The 23569-nt window shown below is 44.1% G+C and overlaps 2 gene segments (V, D, J or C); both read right to left on the minus strand.

Moving 5' to 3' along the window:
- Positions 1-23569, minus strand: part of LOC110258687 — a gene marked incomplete at its 3' end in the record, with an annotated part of 56375 nt that overhangs the window by 27865 nt on the left and 4941 nt on the right.
- On the minus strand, positions 20562-21301 carry LOC110258689. The segment is given in 2 exon segments: positions 20562-20965; positions 21158-21301. Coding segments are annotated over 2 exon segments (444 nt in total).

The following is a 23569-nucleotide window of genomic DNA, read 5'->3' on the forward strand; positions in this document are numbered from 1 at the left end:
TTTTTGCATCTCCTCATATCTAGAAAGGCACTTAAATCCTTCATGGTAACGTCTGCTCCTTGTGATTAGCAGACGCCGTCATGAGACCAGCAGCAACCTTCTCTAAACACGAGTGCACGGTTGCATGTGCCTCCCCCCATCACCAATATCACATGTCTACTGACATTTCCTCTCCATCCAGGAGTGCTTTTCCAGTGCTCCCTGAAATGCTGCCCCCAGGCTATAGGCATCCTCTTGCTCCAGAGAAGCCTTGGTTCTCTGCTTACATTGTGCATAGATTTTACCTCCACCAGATACAACCAGCCTGAACACTGGAATATCCTCTTAGAAAACTGGTTACAGTCAGAGTTGGTATTAACTGTTTTTTGGTACGGTTTTTATTATTACTGGAATACAAAGCTTCAAGATGCAAAATGCAGAAATAGGAGTACCTCATATGAATGTCACCCTTGCAAAACTTTCTTACTGTCCTTGAACTTGATCTCTCAGTTGCAGACATCTTTGTTCTCCAAGAAGGCATGCTCAGGTTATGGGCACAGTCATGGTTCTATGGACCTGGGAGAGAAATCTTTTCCTTGGCTACTCAGGGCTGCTCATGTCACTAAACCAACAGCCCAAGAAGGGCATGAGCCATTTGGGTGTTTGTCCTGAAACTGGTAATGAGGACAAAGAGACTTGGCACTGAGGGGTCTCTGGAGGTCCCTTAACATTCTAATGTCCAGTGTAAAAAGTAACAGATTACAGGAGCAGAGTACTGAAAAATTAACCAAAAGTTTCCTCCCACCCACAGGGGTGGCTCTGGGTTTGGGAAACCAGGGGTGGCCTTCTCTTCTGTCTCTCTTGCATTTGTGGTAACTGGTTTCCATGCCACCTGCACATCTGACCTCAGTGGAGTCACAGCAGAAGGGCAGACCAAGATTGCAAGGGTCTTACAGGGCAGGCATGGGTGGAGTGTGTGGTCAGGCTCCTCAAGGTGGCTGTTCTCTGCTCTCTGTCCATCCCCTGCCCCACCAACACCCTGTGCACATGACTGGCCTCCTAGGTACCTGCTCAGGTCCCCGCTAGTGATGGATGATCCAAGGGGCAGTGACAGACCCGCTACTCACTGATTTCCCTGGTACCTAAGGAGCCAAAATACCTTACTCCCCCTGTAGCTTATAATCTCCTCTCTCCCCCTGGGAGGAAGAAGGCAGTCAAGTGGTGCCTGCACCCGCCGCATAAAAGGGGGTGTTGTGTGGTTTTCTTTCACTTCTGGTCTTCACTCCAGCTGATTCTGGACATACCAGGTTCCTGCTGTCAGATCCGGGATCTCTTCCTTAGCCCTTCATCCCCTTGCCTACTTACTGTAGGGTGGTAGCAGAACACAATTTAATGCCCCAACTGTATCTTAATTTGACCTGTGTGTAGTTATTTTCTTTCCTAATTAGAATGAACAACACTCATACAACCATGTGCATTTAGCAGCAATTTTCACTATGTTCTCTTCAATTGCACAGAGATACATCAGTGCAGACAGCTGACAAAGAAAGGTCCTTCACCCTGTGGAGTTTCAGTTCAATGAGAGGGAGTCAGACTAGAAGTGTGAACATCATGAAGCAGTATGTTTTCTCGTACATTGGAAGATGAGGACTCCCTGGAACAAGAGTGTGGAGCAGAGTGTGCTATGAATGCAGGATGGCATGACCACAGAGCAGGTGCCAGAGCCCGTGTGCTTGGGTACCCCCAAAACTCATATACTGAATTTCTTTTTTTTAATTTTGGTGTTGAAAGTCTTTACTGACAGATTAAGAATTATGTTTATTAAAGGATGTTTGGATTCCAATGTTGTGCCAATTCTGCCATACACTGAAATTCAACGACTCAAGGTAGAGATGTTATAGAGGGAGGTGCTTAGGTCCCTCCCTTGGGGCCCTCCTTTGCATTGGGATTCATGCTCTTAAAAAGACACCTCTAGGGGTCCCTGGTCCCTTCCTCCATATGAGGATAGGAACGGTGCCCCTCACCAACCACACTCACTGTCAGAATGATCCACAAACTACAGCCTCCAACAATCCTGAGAAGTAAATGACTGGAGTTCATCGACTGCCCAGTCTCTGGGTTTAGTTGAATAGACTGAAGGGACTGAACAGAGGACCTTGGAGCTGACTTGATGGGCTGAGAGTCACCCCACTGGGCATCTGCAGACAAGCTCTGCCTGCTGAGAGACAGACCATCAGGAGCAAAGCTGGGATGTCCAGATGGTGTGGCTCCTTCCAGGCAGAGCCAGGACACCAGGGAGGCTTGATGCCAGGGAGTCAGAGGCTGGTGCCGAGCAGAGGGGTCAGGGCATGCCAGGGAGTGTCCAGATCAGGTTCAGTCCCATGGGCACTGCGATGACTTGGGCTTTTGGTCTGTGTGAAGTGGAATCTAGTGCAAGTTTTGAGCAAAGGGGAAACATGACCCATTTTGAAACATCTCTCTGTTATGGATTGAAAACCAACTGCATGTTGGCAAGGGGGGAGCTGAAGGAATTGACATATCACACTTGTCAAGTTTAAGGTGCCAAACATTTCATTTGATAGAGTTATATGTCCCAATATGGTTGTCACTGTAGCATAACCAGACTCCTCTATCCCATGATGTAGTTATCATTTCCATTTTGTGGAGGAAACAATGAAGATCTGGTCTCTTGGCAGCTGTGAACCTCCTAAGCCAGTACTGTTGACTATGACCCCTCTGCTGGGCATTCCCTCCCCAGAATTTTGAGTCTACAAGGTCCAGGCTTTTGCCCTTAATCAACAGGACCCCATAGGCCCCAGCCCAGCTTCCGGTCCCCCCCATTCTCATCTGTTCTCAGGAGCTGGGCTGTTTTGGGTTCCACATAGAAGTGATATCTGGCAGTGTTTTCCTTGGCTGTCTGACATCACTCACTTCACATAGTGCCCTCAAGGGCCATCCTGCTGTCCCGAAGGGGAGGATTTCCTTCTCCCTCATGGAAGAACACCTGCGTGTTTGTATTTTTATTTACATACACATGTATTATATATCGTATGCATGTTCATTGTTCTGTAGCTCCAATTGTCTTCACCAGGAGCTGATCTGCTAATGCTCCTGTACCTTTGGTTTATGTCTCCTCTCACCCAAAGAGGAAGCTCCAGGTCACTAGATAGTCACTCACTTGGGGCTCAGATGACCATGGCATCACTCAGTCCCCAGGCTTCCCACTTTCACTTGCCTTCTCCCAGGACCTTCCAGAAACTCTGCATTTCAACAAGGCATTAGTGTTAGCAAATAATTGAATAAGTGCCTTAGGTTTCACAACATGAGGGCTCTAGTCTGCTTATTCCTATGGATATTTCTCTATTCAATTTTAGACCTAATGGAATAGACACATTGAAGTGTTCATTTCATTTGCCATAAAATTTCTTTTCCTCATTTCTAAAGTATTTTATATTCTTAAGCAGAAAAAAATAGTTCAGGTGTTTCATCAATTCAGTGCTTCTTTTCCTGTCTGTAATGCTCTATCATGGCATGTAAATGACAGGGCACATTATTTGGTCAAATGTCACTTTGGAACAGTCGTATAACTGGGATATTTACAGAATTTATTCAATGCAGGAATTTATACGCTCTTTACATTTTCCACTAAAATATATTATTTCATTTATTTTCATTTAATGATCATTTTGTATTAAAATGCATTTATTTATTGTTTGAAACTTTTCCTTTTGACAACAGACCACCACATGTGTCAGACCTACAACCCTATTAGTTTAGATGGGTCCTCATTTGCTTCCCATCAGGGAGTTTTTACAAGTCTCCTATCATTCTAGATTATCCTGGGGTAAATGGAGTAATCTTTATTTTCCCCTTTATTCACGATTGTAGTTTATTTTTAAGGCCCATTTTAAAACCTGAAAGAAGCTCCCTTTTGCTACAAAACATGTAATTAAGGCAAATCATAGGCTCTGGCTTTGAACCTTGTATTTGTTGTACATTGTAAACAACCTATATTAATAAACAAAAGTTAAAGTCTCTAACAAATAATTCTCATGCCGAGTCACCCTGAGCACGTGTGGAATACTTTCTCAAGTATGTTAAAAAAAGTGGACCTGTACAGATTAAGGAAGGAAGAAACTGATAGATGGGAAAAGTATCAATTCACCAATATTACCAAATGTTACATTGAGAATTATGTGCCACTCATGGTTCATTTGTAATATGGTTAAACTTTTCTTGCCTCACATTAGTGTCATTTATTGGTTATTACATTGGGTGCATTTAATTGTCCAATGTAGGAACAGGGAGGATTGGGCTTCCCCTTCCCTCAGCCTCCCTGTCACATCCCTGGTTGCTACAGGACACAAGAACCACTAAGTATCCCTGCTGCTTCTGCCAGGACCAGGCTGTGCAGTTGATGGGGCCATAACAGAGGAGCCTGAGGTGCATCCCAGATGCTCATGGCCCAGAGCCCTCAGCTGCCATGTACCCCCTGAGCCCTCCCACAGCTGCCTTGCACATGGACTCAGAGCATCAGCTCCCAGTTCCCCAGAGAAGGTGCACCGTAGGCAGCTGGGCCCCCAGGCAGGGAGGTTTGTGTTCAGGGCAGTATCACTGTTGGAGGAGATTGTATATCTTGCAAACAGTAATAAACTCCAGCATCCTCAGCCTCCAGCCTGATGATTTTCAGGGTGAAATCGGTCCCTGACCTACTGCCACTGAACCTGTCTGGGACCCCAGAGGCCCTGTTGGTAGCCCAATAGATCAAGAGCTTTGGAGACTGGCCTGGTTTTGCAGATACCAATTCAAATAATTCTTTCCATAACTACCTCGGAGGCTCTGAGTGGACCTGCAGGAGATGGAGGCCGGCTCTCCAGGGCTGACTGACAGCGAGAGTGGAGTCTGGGTCAGCACAATGGCCCCACTGGATCCTGAAAATATAGAAGAGTATATTGGCATAAACCCCATGAGTAATTATGAGAATTTTCTACTTGCTTTTTCTTCACACTGAACTCTTTTCTGCATGTTGATTATTTTTTTTTTATTATACCCACTTATTACTGAGATTTAAGAGTTCTTTGTATATATATATATTTTTTTGTCTTTTGTCTTTTTTGTTGTTGTTGTTGTTGTTGTTGCTATTTCTTGGGCCGCTCCCGCGGCATATGGAGGTTCCCAGGCTAGGGGTTGAATCGGAGCTGTAGCCACCGGCCTACGCCAGAGCCACAGCAACGCGGGATCCGAGCCGCGTCTGCAACCTACACCACAGCTCACGGCAATGCCGGATCATTAACCCACTGAGCAAGGGCAGGGACCGAACCCACAACCTCATGGTTCCTAGTCGGATTCGTTAACCACTGCGCCACGACGGGAACTCCTGCATGTTGATTATTATACAAAATTTCCAATTCCAACCATCCAACTTTACAACATAACAAGAGGTCCCCAGATGTCCTGTCCACTTTTCCACACTTCCTATGCCTCCATCACCAGCCGAGGATGGGGACCTGCTTCTTCTGGATTTTTCCTAATTATCACTTTGCTAAACCACTCCTGCCCCTTGGCAGATGGTGAGAGATATGCACATACATGTGGGCAAATACACAGGACAAGCAGTGCTGCCCCCACAGCCCCCTTCCCCTTCTCATCTCCCTCCATCCTCCCCTGGGACCCAGAGCAGGGGGAGTCCCAGGAGCTGAGCAGGGAACCTCATGGTCAGCTGTGAAGAGATGAGCCCTGAATAGTCCAAGCCAGGCCTGAGCTGTCCTTTTACGTCAGACTGGCCAGGGCAGGTCCACCCTAGGGAACAACATGCAAATCCCCTGGTGGGGGCAGCAGAGGGGAAAGAGCCAGAGGTGGGGGAGTGGGCACAATTTTGACCTAAGGGAAATCAACTTCTCCTGTGTTTAGAACGAAATGGATACATAGCATCTGTAGTTCTTGGAGTAGCAGGTGGCAGAATCTCACCATGAAAGTCTGAGTTAATTGCAAGAACCAGGTGTCCATGGGGCAGCTGCTCTAAGAATGCATCAGAGACCCTGGGTGCAGACGTGTGTGTCCAGGGTCAGTACCAGGAGGGCATGGCTTTCTGCCTCAGAGCCTCCCCAGATGGTTCAGATGGGAGGACAGCTCCCTCCCCATTTGTCCTGAACACCCATGTTTTCTGCCAGTAACAGCACGGAGTTGAACTGGTGCAAGAGCTGCCATGTGCCAGCTCTTCCCGGGTTGACTGCTTAAGGACCTTAGAGTCAGGTTTTAGAATCAGTTAGATTGGATCGTTTCCAGGTACCTTGTGAATTACATTTCAAAGAGCACTTAAGAAACAGGACTTGACTGAGGAAAAAAGATGTTATGTCTGCTGTGCAGAGAGCTCATAGTCCCATTTCAGACAGTAAGAAAAGGCATAAGAATGTTATGTCTCAGGCACTAAAATGAAATATCTGAACCTGTTTAATCTGGTGCATATTATTTCATAATTCTGTTTCTCTCTGTCTCTGTCTCTCTCTGCCCTGTCTCTCCATCTATATATGGCGATCATGCCATGTACATGCCTACATGTACATATGCACAGACACATGTGTATATATGTATTATATACGTGACAGGCTAATCAAAGAATTTATGAAGAAAGCATTCACTTTTCATGAGGAAACATAATGAAAAAAGCATGATTTTATATGATTTTTGAGAGTGTTCCTAAAATATTATTTCCCAGGTTGACTCTTTCTCCTCAAAGCGAGAGTTGCCTGGTTCTTGACTGTTTGGTGTAAGAACCTCCTCCTCTCACTGATCTATATTTAGTCATCCATGAGTCAATAATTCCAAAGGAGATGCTGTTTGCGAGGAAATAATGACTGGGTCCTTTATTTTCATGTCACGGGATAGTCTGTGTCTGTTATAGACACGTTCCTGGGCTTTATCTTTGAATGGTCACTGTGGACCAGGGTTTCCAGCCAGCACTACTCAGGGATTCAGCGTGACACTCCCACCTGTCATGACATAGGAAAACCACACGATTCCTCAAATGTTTCAGACTGATGCAGGTCATGTTGACCTGAACAGCCCCTGAATAACAGTGACAATGTTAAATGGCTTTTATTCTGAAAATAAAGTCTTGGGGATTAGAAAAATTAGACTTTGCCCTCTTATTAAAGTCTGGATAATTTAACCCCAAGTTGAGGCTTAATTGACCAAGACAAATTACCTAATACAATAGTATGGAAGATTCCACAAGAAGCTTTTGTCTGAATGATCCCTGGGAAATGCTCCATAATAGGATTTTGAAACAATGCTGAAACGGTAACTGAGCAAAACCTATGTTCACCTATAATGTGAACACGATGGCAACAATCTCATTTTGCTGCCATTCATCAGGGCCTAGAGGTAAATGTACAATTACAAATGTGACATATTTATCGGGTCAAAATGTTGTTTTCCATTTCATTGTATCTATTTCTGGAAGTGTTTGCTTTGTTGGCTTTGTTTATGGTGCTAGCCAAATGATTCTGGGTGTTGCTCCTGGCTTTGAAGTTACCAGGCAATGTCTGTGTTTCTACAACCAGATGCAGGGCTGCTTTCCTGAACATTCCAGCCAGTGCAGGACACTCATGGCTTGGCAAGACTGTCTTGTTCATGTTTGAGTTTATGTTCATGCTGGCATTTTTCTGTAGGATGGAGACTGTGACACACTCTGGGAACCGTGTTTTGTAGACTTTGTTACCCCACAGAGCTCCCACCTGGGCTGCTTCAATCAAGATGAGAGACAGCAAGAACTGTTCCCTGTCTGGATCCAGATGGAGGTTCCTTGTGTTGAGATCAGGCCCCAGCAGAGGGGGCCTCAGGGGCAGGTGGGCTGGACCAGATCCTGAGCCCTGAGCACCTGGGATTGGAGCTGGCTGCCTGTCAAAACCAACAGCACACTGTCACTCACCAGAGGATCAAGTCCATGGCTTAAAGGGACGTTGGGTTATGGAAAGCCCGGGGAAGGCTCTGCGAATGCTTTGACCTCTGACTCTATCAGTTATTTCAAAACATGGAGAAACAAATGTTTCCACACATGACTCTTCTGGATCCTCAAGAACTTCCTCTCCATCTGCCTAACAGGCATCTGTATTTAATGTTTGACGCATTGTTATTTCTTTTCTCTTGGAACAAATTTAAAAATTCCTTAGACATAAAAAATGATCAATAGGATAAGTGGGAAATCACGTGTTCGTGATGAAGGCTTTTTGTCTAGAAACATTAAATGATGTGCTGAATCCTGCTCCCCGTGGAGTAATTGCACCAAGGAAGATGGTCATTGCATTGTATCATCTGCCTGAGCTTCCTCTGCTCTGTGTGTTCTTCACCTGCTCCAGGAGCTTCACTCTGAGCTCACCCTTATAAAACCAGTATTTTTACCTGAAATGCAGTCTCCTTCAAAGCCATGGCTGTACAGGCAGTGTAGCAATATTTTCCCCTGTGCACATGTGAGGTTCTCTTTGACCTTGTAAGCATGTCAGGTGACTTGAGATGTGGGGAGTGACTGCACTGGGTGGTTCTGGGACCCGCAAGGCAGACCCTGCCTGTGGAGGAGGATTTGTATGGTGCCCTGGGTTCAGCAAGACAGGATTTTCTCAGAATGTCATGGATAAGGTCACGCACATAAAGCCAAATGGGGCCTCTCACCAAAAATTCTCAAGTTCAGTGCTTCCCTTTCATAGTCAGTGAATTCAGGAATCTAGCTATTCTTATGATGGTGAAAATGGGACACTGCAGACACTCCAGAAAAAAAAAAAAACATTACATTAAAGCACTTAAAATGATTTTTTGTTCTGTTGAGCCCATAGCATATGGAAGATCCAGGCTTGGGATCAGACCCAAGCCACTGCAGTGACAATCCCAGATCCTTAACCCCTGGCACCATAAGGGAACTCTTAACTGATGTGTTAAAGCACATAATGCCTGTTCATCTCCTGTTTAACACACATGGAAAGATCATGTCAGGAAAGACACAGAGATGAGTGGGTTTTTAAGTGCTCACTCATCATGTTATTTTACAAATCTATTAACCACCTCAGTAGTGACATCAGTGATGTTCTGCCTCAGGGACCCACTGGCCTCGCAGAAGTGACTTCTCATCCACTCAGTCACTTTTGACCAGAAGCCAAGCATAAGCCAGAGTTTCAATCCTCTTTGAAGCATTACCTGCCCTCACCTTTCAGTGCTTCCAGAAATGTGTATGTGGACTCTTCTAAAGCAACTGCTAGGCCACATTGAGAAAAAGGATAAAATATTCTTTAAAAAATAATGAAATAAAATAAAATGAGATACAATGTGTATTCCTGAAAGGAGGCATGGAGGTCTTATAAAGTTTACTGAGAACTACAGGTTATCATAAATTCTTAGAAATTCCATGTGGAACTCTTAAATCCCATATTCTTATCCTAGGCAGCTGGGAAGCACCTCCATCCAGGGATGGGATCCCTAACTCTGGGCCCTGACAGCCTCATGTGAAATGTAAAACCCATTATGAGAATGTCTATTAATCTACCATTCTATGTAAACTTATTGCATCAAAATGATTTATTTAAGATAATAGCAAGAGGAGAATTCTTGGATTCTATGGAAACATGAAAGCAAAGAATTCCTGGTCACAGGAATGCAGCCAATCCTACTAACCAGACACATAAACACCTATTGTTTGGGGCCTAGTGGTAATACTTAAAGCAAAAGTCAGTAAAAATCATTGGTCTTCATTGCAACATTAACCCATAGTGTTGGTTATAACTGGAGTTGAACTGTCCTAAGAATATGTATTTTTAAAAAAGGACAGAATGGAAAAAAACATGCTATAGAATTTTTGTCCAGATGTAAATATTTGTTCAGAGAAAGAGTGAAGAGAGAGAGAGAAGAGGCATTCTAATCCTCACTGTGGTAGGCAGATAAAGAAAGACTTTGGACCAGAAGGACCAAAACTTGCAAGAGGATAGACATGTGAGGTAAGAATTGGCCTTGACTGCCCCCTCGTGTGCTGTTGACATAAGCTCAGGGACAGTGTCATGACTTGAAAGGAGCAGGACACTTATATATTCAGATTTGTATTTAAAGCCTTTAAAAAATGAGACCTATTTCAATTATTCATTTAATTATACCTATACCTAGAAACTTTGAGTGAGATTTGTATTCATGAAATGAGTCATGTGAAAAGCACTTTGTTTTGGCACTTTGTACCATCAATCTTGCAATCTCCACAAAATTATTTAAGTTGAAAGAGACAAGAAAATCCAGAGCAAGGGAGAATGTCCGAAGGTTTGGAAAATCAACATTATAAAATCCACAAGAAATAGAAAATAGTTGTGATATTTCCATTGCATGAAAGCGCCTTGAGATTACATTGGAAAATAGAATCATACAGGCTGAAATTACAGCTAAAAAGATCATTTTCTAGTAATGCCATTTTTTTAACCTGACATTATGCTCTTATATATGTTTTTTTTTCTTTTTTTTATTACTCAAATGATTTTATCAAATCTGTAGTGGTATAATGATCATAACAATCTGATTTCACAGGATTTCCATCCCACAGCCCAAGCACATCACCCAGCCCCCAAAACTGTCTCCTCCAGAGACCATAAGTTTTTCAATATCTGTGAGTCAACATCTGTTCTGCAAAGAAGTTCTGTCTGTCCTTTTTTCAGATTCCACATGTCAGTGAAAGCATTTGATGTTGATGTCTCAATGTATGGCTAATTTCACTTAGCATCATACATTCTAGGTCCATCCATGTTGCTAAAAATGACTGTATTTCTTTCCTTTTAATGGCTGAGTAATATTCCATTGTGTATACGTACCACACTTCTTGATGCACTCCTCTGTCCATGGACATTTAGGTTGTTACCATATCTTGGCTACTGCAAATAGTGCTGCAATGAACATCAGAGTACATGTGTCCTTGTGAGGCATTGGTTTTCTCTGGATAGATGCCCTGGAGTGGGATTGCTGGATCAAATGGTAGTTCTATGTTTAGTTTTCTGAGGCATCTCCATACTGCTTTCCATAGTGGTTGCACCAATTTACAATCCCACCAACAGTGTACTAGGGTTCCTTTTCCTCCACCCCCTCTCCAGCACTTATTGTTTGTAGACTTTTGGATGATGGCCATTCTGGCTGGTGTAAGGTGGTACCTCAGAGGGGTTTTGATATGCATTTCTCTAATCATGAGTGATGTTGAACATCTTTTCATGTGTTTCTCAGCCCTCTGTATATCTTCTTTGGAGAACTGTCTGTTTAGATCTTCTGCCCATTTTTGGATGGGGTTGTTTGTTTTTTTAGTATGGAGCTGCAGAAGGTGTTTATAAATTGTGCAGATTAATCCCTTGTCAGTCAATTCACTGGCAAAGATTTTCTCCCATTCTGTGGGCTGTCTTTTTGTGTTGTTGAGGGTTTCCTTTGCTGTGCAGAAACTTTGAAGTTTGAGTAGGTCCCATTTGTTTATTTTTGTTTTTATTGTCAATACTCTGATAGGTGGATCTGAGAAGATGTTGCTGTCATTTATGTCAGAGCATGTTTGCCCTATATTTTCCTCTAAGAGGTTTATAATGGATGGTCTTAGATCTAGGTCTTGAATCCATTTGGAGTTTATTTTTGTGTATGGTGTTAGGGAGTGTTCTAATTTCATTCTTTTCCATGTGGCTGTCCAGTTTTCCCAGCACCACTTATTGAACAAGCTGTCCTTTCTCTGTTGTATAGTCTTGCCTCCTTTGTCATAGATGAGTTGGCTGTAAGTGCATGGGTTTATTTCTGGGCTGTCTGTCCTGTTCCACTGATCTATATGTCTGCCTTTGTGCCAGTACCATGCAGTTTTGATGACTGTTGCTTTGTAGTAGAGTCTGAAGTCCGAGAGCCTGATTCCTCCAGCTCCATTTTTCTTTTTCAGGATGTCTTTGGCTATTCTGGGTCTTTTGTGCTTCCAAACAAATTTAGAGTAGTTTGTTTGAGTTCTGTGACAAATGTCCTTGGTAATTTGATAGGGATGGCATTGAATCTGTAGATTGCCATGGGTAGTATAGTCATTTTGATAATATTAACTCTTCCAATCCACGGGCATGGTATATCTTTCCATCTATTTGTGTCATCTTTGATGTCTTTCATCAGTGGCTTGTAATTTTCAGAGTACAGGTCTTTTGTTTCTTTAGGTAGGTTTACTCCTAGGTATTTTATTCTTTTCGATGCAATGGTAAATGTGATTGCTTCCCTAATTCCCTTTTCTGCTTTTTCATTGTTAGTGTATAGAAATGCCATTGATTCTGTGTATTGATTTTGTATCCTGCAACTTTGCCAAATTCATGGATGAGCTCTAACAGTTTTCTGGTAGAGTCTTTAGGATTCTCTAGGTATAGTATCACGTCATCTGCAAATAGGGATAGTTTGACTTCTTCCTTTCCAATTTGGATTCCTTTGATTTCTTTTACTTCTCTGATTGCTGTGGCTAGGACTTCCAGAACTATGTTGAAGAGTAGTGGAGAGAGCAGACATCCTTGTCTTGTTCCTGATCTCAGCAGGAATTCTTTCAACTTTTCACCATTGAGAATGACGTTCGCTGTGGGTTTGTCGTATATGGCCTTTATCATGTTGAGGTAGGTTCCCTCTATGCCCACTTTCTGAAGGGTTTTTATCAGAAGTGGGTGTTGGATTTTGTCAAAGGCTTTTTGTATGTCTGTGGAGAGGATCATATGGCTTTTATTCTTCAGTTTGTTAATGTGGTGTATCACACTGATGGATTTGCAGATATTGAAGGACCCTTGCATCCCTGGGATAAATCCCACTTGATCCTGATGTACAATCCTTGAAATGTATTGTTGGATGTGGTTGGCTAGTATTTTGTTGAGGATTTTTGCATCGATGTTCATCAGTGAAATTGGCCTGTAGTTTTCTTTTTTTGTGGAATCTTTGTCTGGTATTGGTACCAGGATGATGGTGGCCTCATAGAATGAGTTTGGGCGTATCCCTTCCTCTGCAATTTTTTGAAATAGTTTCAGAAGGAGAGATGTTAACTCTTCTCTAAATGTTTGATAGAATTCTCCTGTGAAGCCATCTGGTCCTGGACTCTTGTGTGTTGGAAGTTTTTAAATCCCAGTTTCCATTTCAGTTCTTGTGATGGGTCCATTCATCCTTTCTATTTCATCTTGGTTGAGTCTTGGAAGATTGTACTTTTCTAAGAATTTGTCCATTTCTTCTAGGTTTTCCATTTTATTGGCATATAGTTGCATATGGTAGTCTCTTATGATCCTTTGTATTTCTGTGGTGTCCGTTGTTACTTCCCCTTTTTCATTTCCACTTTTATTGATTTGACTCATCTCTCTTTTTTGCTTGATAAGACTGGCTAGGGGTTTATCACTTTTGTTGATCTTTTCGAAGAACCAGCTTTTCGTTTCATTGATCTTTTCTATGGTTTTCTTTGTTTCTAGTTCATTGATTTCTGCTCTGATCTTTATGATTTCTTTCCTTCTACTAACTTTTGGTCTTGTCTGTTCTCTCTCGAGCTGCTTTTGATGTAAAGTTAGCTCATTTATTTGAGCTTTTTCTTGTTTCCTGAGGTGGGCTTGTATTGCTATAAACTTTCCTCTTAGAACGGCTTTTGCTGCATCCCATAGGTTTTGGAGTGTCATATCTTCGTTGTCATTTCCTGCTAGGTATTTTTTAATTTCCTCTTTGATTTCTTCAGTGATGCATTGGTTGTTTAGTAGCATGTTGTTGAGTCTCCACGTGTTTGTGTTTTTTTCCTTTTTTTTTTTTTTCTTGTTCATTTCCAGTCGTATAGCGTTGTGGTCGGAAAAAGATGCTTGATATGATTTCAATTTTCTTAAAGTTACCGAGGTTGGATTTGTAGCCCAGGATATGATCCATCTTAGAGAATGTTCCATGTGCACTTGAGAAGAATGTGTATTCCGCTCCTTTTGGATGGAATGTCCTATAAATATCTATTAAGTCCATCTGGTTTAATGCTTCATTCAGTGCCTGTGTTTCCTTATTGATTTTCTGTCTGGTTGATCTGTCCATTGCTGTAAGTGGGCTGTTAAAGTCCCCCACTATTAGTGTGTTATTGTCAATTTGTCCTTTTAAGGTTGTTAGCATTTGCCTTATATATTGTGGTGAACTTGTGTTGGGTGTGAAGATATTTAAAATTGTTATATCATCTTCTAGGATTGATCCTGTGATCATTATGTAATGTCCTTCTTTGCCCCTGAAAATATTCTTCATTTTAAAGTCTATTTTGTCTGATATGAGTATTGCTATGCCAGCTTTCTTTTGATCCCCGTTTGCATGAAATGTCTTCTTCCATCCTCTCACTTTCAATTTGTACGTGTCCCTAGAAGTGAAGTGGATCTATGGAAGACAGCATATATATGGGTCTTATTTTGGTATCCATTCAGCAAGTCTATGTCTTTTGGTCGGGGCGTTTAGTCCATTCACATTTAAGGTAATTATTGATATGTATGTTCTTATTGCCATTTTATTTATTACTTTGGGTTTGTTTTTGCTGCTCTTTTCCCTTTCCTTCTTCTCTTGTTCTCTTCTGCCTATAGAAGTTCCTTTAGTATTTGTTGTAAGGCTGGTTTAGTGTTGCTGAATTCTCTCAGCTTTTGTTCATCTGGAAAGTTTTGATTTCTCCTTCAAATCTGAATGAGAGCCTTGCTGGGTAGAGGAATCTTGATTGGAGGTTTTTTCCTTTCATCATGTTAAGTATATCATGCCACTCCCTTCTGGCCTGCAGAGGTTCTGTTGAAAAATCTGCCGATAGCCTTATCGGGGTTCCCTTGCATGTTATTTGTTTCTTTTCCCTAGCTGCTTTCAAGATTTTCTCTTTGTCTTTAATTTTGGTCAGTTTGATGAATATGTGTCTCGGGGTGTTCCTCCTTGGGTTTATTTTGTATGGTACTCGTTGTGCTTCCTGGATTTGAGTGAGTGGTTCCTTCCCCATGTTAGGGAAGTTTTCGGCTATTATCTCTTGGAATACTTTTTCTGTCCCCTTCTCTCTCTCTTCTCCTTCTGGCACCCCTATAATATGGATGTTGGTGCATTTAATGTTGTCCCAGAGTTCTCGGAGACTCTCTTCATTTGTTTTCAATCTTTTTTCTCTTTTCTGTTCTGCATCCGTAATTTCCACTAATCTGTCCTCTACCTCGGTTATTTGTTCTTCTGCCTCCTGCATTCTGCTGTTAGCTGTTTCTAGTGAATTTTTTATTTCCGTTATTGTATTTTGCATCTCTTCTTGTTTAACTTTTACATCTTGTACCTCTTTGGTCAGGGTTTCCTGTATGTTATCCATCTTTGCCTCCAGTTTATTTCGAATGTCTTGCATCATCTTCAGCATCAACAGTCTAAAATCTTTTTCCTGGAAGCTAAGAATCTCCTCCTCACTCAGCTGTTTTTCTGGGGTTTTTTTCTTTCTCCCTCATCTGAGTTCTAGGTCTCTGTCTTTTCATTTTTATAGGTTTTTGGTGTGGTGACCATCTTACAGATAATAGAGTTGTAGCCTCTCTTACTTCTGATGTCTGCCCCCCTTGTGGCTGAAGTCAGTATGGAGGCTTGCTATAGGCTTCCTAATGGGAGGGGCTGATGCCTGCCCCCTGGTAGGTGGAGCCGATTCTAATCCCTCTGGTGGTTGGGGTTTAGCCTCTGGATGGGATTAGAGGTAGCTGTGTGCCTGAGGGGTCTTTAGGTAGCCTGTTTACTGAGGGGCGGGGCTGTGATCCCTCCTGGGTTGTTGTTTGCCCTGGGGCTTCTCAGCAGCTGACTGACCGGTGGGGCCAGATTTCCCCAAAATGGCCACCTCCAGAGGAAGGCACTGCTGCTGAATATTCCCAAGAGCTTTTCTTTCAATGTCCTTCCCTCACAACAAGCCACATCCACCCCTGTTTTCCCAGGATTTCCTCCAAGTACTGTGGTCAGGTTTGACCTAGATTCCCATAAAGACTTTGCTTTTCCCTGGAACACAGTGCACATGAAAATCTGTGTGCACCTTTTAAGTATGGGGTCTCTGTTTCCCCCAGTCCCATGGAGCTCCTGTGCACAAGCCCCACTGGCCTTCAATGCCAGATGCTCCAGTGGCTCTTTCTCCCAGTGCCAAATCCCCACACGTGAGAGTTTGATGTGGGGCTCAGAACTCTCACACTTGTTAGGTGATCTCTGTGAATCAGTTAGTTTCCAGTCTGTGGAGTTTCCCACCCAGGAGGTATAGGGTTTTTTATATCATGAAATCGCCCCTCCTACCTCTTGATGTGGCCTCCTCATTTTCTTCTGGAGTAGGGTATCTTTTTTAAGGTTTCTGGTCCATTTGGGGGAAGAGTGCTCAGTCTTTAGTTGTGAATTTTGTTGTTTCTAGGACAGAAGTTGAGCTCCAGTCCTTCTATTCCACCATCTTAATCCCATCTCCCTCACTGACCTGTTTCTAAGGGGGCATCATGCCAAGGCCATGCAGCTCTCAGGGCCTTAACATCTGGTATCTGATGAGGAGCTGAGGCTCTGCTGGTCCACAGTCCTCAGCTGCACCCTCTGCCCCATGTTTTCCCACTTCTTCCTCTTACACAGACTCAGAGCAGATGACCCTTTGCTCCCCAGATAACACACACGTGTGTGCAGCACAGCCCCCAGAAGAGGGGTTGGTGTTAAGGGTTGTATCACTGTGGGGGGATATTGTATACTTTGCTGGCAGTAATAAACACCAGAATCTTCCCTTCTGATTTTCAGGGTGACGTCTGTCCCTGACTCACTGCCAGTGAACTTGTCTGGGACACCAGAGGCCGAGTGGAAGCCAAATAGATCAGGAGTCTTGGAGACTGGCCTGGTTTCTGCAGGTACCAACTCAAATCAGTGTTTCCATAACTACTTGGATTCTCTGACTGGACCTGCAGGAGATGGAGGCCAGGTCTCCAGGCTGACTGACAGGGGAGTGGAGTCTGGGTCAGCACAATGGCTCCACTAGATCCTGAAATAATGAGAGAAAAGAAAAGCATTTTGAGCAAATATCATGAGTAATTTTCACAATTTTCTATGCATTATTTTCTTCATGCTAGATTATTTTTTTTAATTTGTCCTTTTGCCTTTTCTAGGGCCAATCCCATGGCATATGGAGGTTCCCAGGCTAGGGGTCTAATCAGAGCTGAACCTGCCAGCCTATGCCAGAGCCACAGCAATGCAGGATCCAAGCCATGTCTGTGACCTACAGCAGTGCTCAGGGGCAACACTGGATCCTTAACCCATTGCGGAAGACCAAGGATTGAACCCACAACCTCATGGTTCCTAGTCGGATTCATTAACCACTGAGCCATGATGGGAATGCCTAGATTACTTTTTGATTGTGAATTGTATCCAAAATATTCAATTTCAGAAAACCCCAAGATTTACAACATAAAAGGAGATATCCAGGAGTTCCCATCATGGCGCAGTGGTTAACAAATCCGAATAGGAATGATGAGGCTGCAGGTTTGATCCCTGGACTTGCTCAGTGGGTTAAGGATCCAGCATTGCCGTGAGCTGTGGTGTAGGTTGCAGATGTGGCTCGGATCCTGTGTTGCTGTTGCTCTGGCCTAGGCCAGGAGCTGCAGGTCGATTGAACCCCAAGCCTGGGAACTTCCATATGCCATGAGAGCGTCCCAAGAAATGGCAAAAAGACAAAAAAGAGAGAGAGAGAGAGAGAGAGAGAGAACTCTAAAGCACATGTACGCCTGCCCACACTATCTATGCCTCCATTTTTTTTAAAGGATGTTTATCTGTTTCTTCTGGATTTTTCCTCCTAATCACTTTGTTAAATATCTATTGCCCTTGGTAGAGGGTGAGAGATGTTCACATACATGTGGGCAAATTCACATGAAAAGCAGTGCTGCCCCCCAGCCCCCCTTCCCATTCTGATCTCCCCTCTGTCCTCACCTGGGACCCAGAGCAGCAGGAGCCCCAGGAGCTGAGCAGGGAACCCCATGTTCAGCTGAAAACAGAGGAGCCCTGATCAGTCCAAGCCAGACTAGAGCTGCCCTTTTATGTCAGTCTGGCCAGAGCAGGTACTTCCTAGGGGACAGCATGCAAATCCCTGGGGATGGGGGAGGCAGCAGAGGTGAAATAGACAGGGGCTGGGGTGGCAGGGGGGATTTTCCTGTAACAAAGATAAAATGTCCTTGTGATGAAGGGAAATATTCACTTTCTTACAGATGACACCTATGCTGCCTCCAAGGTGACGGCACACATTTCAATGTTTCCTTCTATGTTCTCTTCAAGAGTTTTAGTTTCTTATACTTTCATTATCAGATTACATGCCTCTTTTTAAGACTAGCTTCCATAATTTTTAATGATTTTTTTTTTACTATTTTTCACCCATGTATGATTTTATTGATTTATTCCTAATATCTTTATAAACAAGTTGCTTACTATTCAGTTTTAATAAGATGCATCTCTCTGCATGCTTGTGTACAATACTGAATTGGGCAGCAGAGTTTGGAGCTCCAACACTCAAACCTCACAGGATCGTGACATTAAGGATTCACTTCATATTCAGAGATGCTTGTGTTAACGAGTGTTTGACGGATCCAGGCTGTGCTCTGGGTGGTCCTGCTGCACATGACTGAAATGATCTCCTGTCCACTGGTAGAGTCTCATCTGGGACCAGGGCTGAAGGGCCCTGAGCACTCAGGGTACCACGTCCTTATGGCAAGTTCAGGAGTGAATGAAACCCCCCTCCAAGCTGCACAGGAGAGTCCAGTCCAGTCATCTTCATCACAGGTGCACACAATTTTGATTTATTCTTCACTTGGTGATTCTTCAAGTTTCTGCAACCTAGTCCATAGAAGTTTTAAGATATTTGCTCATGCCATGAGATAATTACTTTTGTGGGGTTCATATCCTAAAAATGTCATTACATATAAATTTATGTTGATTTTTAAATAAAACCTGTGGGGGGGGAGGGAGTGGGGTGGTTGGGGAGCTTGGGGTTAATACATACAAACTATTGCCTTTGGAATAGATTAGCAATGAGATCCTGCTGTGTAGCACTGGGAACTATATCTAGTCACTAATGATGGAGGATGATAATGTGTGAAAATAGTATATGTACATGTATGTGTAACTGGGTCACCATGCTGTACAGTAGAAAAAAAATTGTATTGGGGGAAAAAGTATTAAAAAATAAATGCAGAATCCAAAAACAAAAGGAAACAAACAAACAAAAATGTTATGTTTCCAACTAGTGGCTTTCATCAAATTGTTAAATGGCTTCAGGAGAAAAAAACGGACCCCTTTAGCTGAAGAAAAGATGGCCTAACACATAATTTCTTAAATCTCATCTAGAGAGACAGGGGTGTCATCTTCTTAAAATGCACACTATCATTGTGGTATAAGAAGTAGTCGCTAGTTGGCATTTCTAACAAGCTTCCAGAGATATAAAGACAGTTGTTGGCCTCTGGAGCCTGCACATTATGTTTGTATTACATGGAGTTTATTTCATAGAAAAGAGAATGCTATATTGACTGTGCTTATATATATTTTGTAGTAGAATTAAGTATATTTTTCTTCTCATTTTTCTGTGTACGCTGTGGCTGAATGAAGTTTCCCACTGCCGTCTCAGACTTGATGATGAGCCTTGGAAGCACATTCAAGTCCATTCTGGGACTGTCCACAAACTAGCACAATTTGAGAGAAGGGAAGTAGTGACCTGCTGGGCTGTGAGCTGCCAAGTCCCCATCCTCCCCATCACTTCTGGAAACAGATTCCCCCCAGCCCTCTCCCTCCATGGTTTCCTGTAGATTTGCTCCATGAGGCCCTCCCTGAGATTAGCAGTCAGAGAGGAGGCTCCAATGCTGTCCCTCAGCACCTGCAGGCAGACGTGGGGACAGAGGTGGGACTGGAGAGTCACCTGATGAAGTGATGCAGGCAGCTGAGAGCATCAGGACCACATGGCCAGGATTTCTAGACACGTCTGTTACCCTGTGTTGAGACAGCCTGAACCTTCAGAGGATGATGGGCTCTGGCTTCTGGGGAAGCACCTGAACCCTCTTCCAAACACGTGTACACAATTTATAGTGTCTGTTTCCTGACACTCATAACAGCATACCTTTGAAAAGTTGTGGATGAAAATAAACATTCCTCTATTAAAATAATCTCTACTTGAAAAATGTAGAAAACTCATATGTAGAATCTTTAAAAAAAGGATACAGATGAACTTATTTGCAGAACAGAAACAGACTCACAGACTATGAAAAACTCACAGGTCCCAAAAGGGACAGGTTGTGGGGAGGGAAGGCGGCCTGAGGGTTTGGCATGGAAAAGTCCTAAAATTAGGTTGTGGTGATGGTTGCACAACAATGAGTATAATTCAGTTCATTCTATTAGAGAAAAAAGAAAAATACAGATGTAACATTCCTTTGCTGTATGAGCCCCAATTAATGCTTTAACTCAAACTCCTCAGGTATAATGAATTATGAGCCAATTAAATCAGGAGAAGTGCTGTCATGTGTGTGCTGCTGGGGCTGAGGAGGAGGAAAGAGAGCTAGGGAGCCAAGGAGCACGCAGTTTCTTCTACTAGGGCCTCCCAGTGACCTCCAAAGGGCGGCTGCACCTGAAACAGGCTCTCAGTGATGGAGACACGAGGAGCAGCTGGGGCGACCCAGCCTCACACATCTGCTTACCCTGGGGGTTTTTGTGATGGCCTGTAACACTGTGGGAGGTGCACTGCTATGCTGCAAACAGTAATAAGTTGCAACATCTTCAGCCTGCAGGCCACTGATGGTGAGGGTGAAATCGGTGCCAGATCCACTGCCCTTGAACCGGGATGGGACCCCACTTTGCAAACTGGATGCAGCATAGATCAAGAGTTTAGGAGCCTTCCCTGGTTGTTGTTGATACCAGTCTAAATAACTGCTAATGCTCTGACTGGCCCGGCAAGTGATGGAGACCGTGTCTCCGAGAGATGCAGCCAGGGAGGCTGGAGACTGGGTCAGCTGGATGGCACTCCTGGCACCTGAGAGGGGAAACAAAAACACATATTCCTGTTATCAGAGGACTTCCTTGAAGAGCCCAGAGGTACTGAGCACAGTGGCTCAGGGGATGCTCCCATGCCCCAGACACACAGAGACACTCAGGAGTCCCAGAGTGAGCAGGGATGAGGGGCAGGTGTCAGCAGTGGTAGTCATTCAGGGGGTCTCCCTCGTACCTGGGAGCCAGAGCAGCAGGAGGCCAAGGAGGTGCATGGGGGCCCTCATGTCCATGCTGGGTCCTGACTGCCACTGACTCCTACCCAGGGTGGGCCCAGACACTTAGTAAGTGTCCAGGGTGGTGGGCTGGCCTCTGGAAACATGCAAATCAGCAGGGGGAGGGGAGAGCTGGGCACAGCTGCAGGGCTGGCTTGTCTCAGTGACAGCACAGCGGCTATGCCCTGGGGACTCTGGTCAGAGCAGGCTGCACACATGTGCTGCAGAGAACAGGTTTCTCCCTGGAGACCACAGGATGGACTCAGTGCACTGTCCTGTCAGGGGAGGATTTGTTTTCCTCCATTCAAGGTTCCCATCATCTTTTTTGCTCCATCTCCATCTAAGAGCAGGAACATTAGGGATAATATATTTCAAAAACTGCAGAGAGTTTAACTACCTTCCTGTGTTGTGTACCTGGAGCTATTTTTAAGGCTAGCAAATTTTCCTCTCAGATCTGATTCTCTGATGACTTGGGTGAGATATATTTTTGATCCTCCTCAGACCAACCACCCACTGGATCTCCCTGAACTGACTGTGTTTCCCTCGTACCTGGGAGGGAATTTCTTGCATCACCAGCTATCCTAAGAGATGCCAGTTCTCAGGGGTTTGGGGCATGGATCCTGGGGCTGAAGCAGGGGAAGGTGAGGACCATGGAGGAAGGTGAGGTTAGAAGCCTGGCACCTGGGCAGGAGCCCACATAGTGTGGACAGGGCACCAGCACAGGCAGGAAGGGAGCAGGACCTGGGGTGTGAAAGCCACATGGAGACAGGAGGGTGTCCCCTCAAGCGGGCATTGCCGCTCCTGGCCCAGTGCCAGATGTGTAGCTGCAGGAAGATGAGGAAGGCATTCATGTGGCCAGTGAGGCCAGGGCTGGTCATCACCCCAACCACCACTGCTTCTACCTCCCTTTACAGAGGAGGGCCCTGGACTTGGAGGTCAGATATGGAGAAACTAAGATCAGCCCCAATCCAGTCTGAGCCATTCTCTCTGAAGCAGGGTGAAGACAAGACCACAGCCTCTGGAGTTGCTGTGAGCTGCAGAGAGGCCAGGGAGGAGGGGACATGAGGCTGGAGAGAAAGCTGCCCTGCTGTCAGTGTCACCAGTCCAGGGAGCCCCAGCCCTTCAGGGTGTGGCTGCAAAGGAGAGAAGCTGTGTCCCCACACACAGTGGGAAAGTCTGTCTGCACTCAGGAGTCCCCGTGTCATCCTTGTCCATGAGGACTCTTGGAGCAGCAGTTATCTAGGCAAGTGCTCGATTAGCCTTACTGCATATGTTTTAATATATACTTTTCCTCTAAGTGTGCATGAGTGGTGTGTGCAAGCACGTTTCTATGCCTGTGTTTTCTGATCACTGCCTTCTTCTGCCCCTATGCTTGATGAAGATCATGTTGTCTCGAGCCCATTACAAAGATTTTTAAAAATTAAATTTTTACTTTAGGTTAAAGTTTTTTATGATTTAATTTAAAGATTTTTGTTCATTTTATGAAATAATGGACATTCAGGCCAGAATTGTGCTGACAGCTATAACACGTTGCCTACAACTTTTAAGTTTATCCATAAAATAAAATGGTATGAGAATTGAATTAATGTAAACAGTGGTTCTTTTATATTTCCTGTGATTTGCAATTTTAGGATGAAAAATAAAATGCTTCCAAATCTACCACCAAAATAAGTTAATTCAAGATTATAGAGTCGTTTGGTAAATGTTGACATCAGATGATCAGAAACCTCAATTGACACTGCATTAAAGAGTGACTAGTAATCGTCCCACTAACTAGCATTAGCACACTGAGTAGAGGAAGAGTCCAGAGTGTGGGCTCAAGGAAAACTTTCACAGCTTCGCCCAGGCACCAAGCACCTGCAGGCCGCCACACACAGCATGGCAGAACTGGAGTCTCCTATCCTGAGCAGAAGGGGAAGGCCTGCTATGCCCATGGCTCAGAGATTCTTCCACACGTTGAATTTCACTGTGCATGGACATTAAGGTGGGGGGAAAGAGAGTGCCCAAAGGGACCTTTACAAGGTGGTGGTGACATAATAGGGCCTGAAGATGCCAATGACATCAGGTCTCTAATCTTTGAGCTGACAGTGTCAGCTTCAGCAGGTGGGGAAAGGTGGCTGCCTGAGATGGATCCTGCTCAGCAAGTATAGAGACAGGCTGTGTAGATACTGCTGTGTCAGAGAGGAGGGGGCCAGGCCAGACTTCCAGCCCCAGAGTCCAGGACCCAGGGAGAATTTCTCTACCACCACCACGACTGCAGCTCCTTCTTCAAGTATCCCCACCACACTTGAGCCTTAAACCCCCAGGGGCTCCCTGTTGAAATAGGACAGGATCCCTCCCACTTGCTCATATTTCCAAGAGCAGGCCTAGGACCT

This window comes from Sus scrofa, unplaced genomic scaffold (genome assembly GCF_000003025.6).
Source record: "Sus scrofa isolate TJ Tabasco breed Duroc unplaced genomic scaffold, Sscrofa11.1 Contig297, whole genome shotgun sequence".
Lineage (NCBI taxonomy): Eukaryota > Metazoa > Chordata > Mammalia > Artiodactyla > Suidae > Sus > Sus scrofa.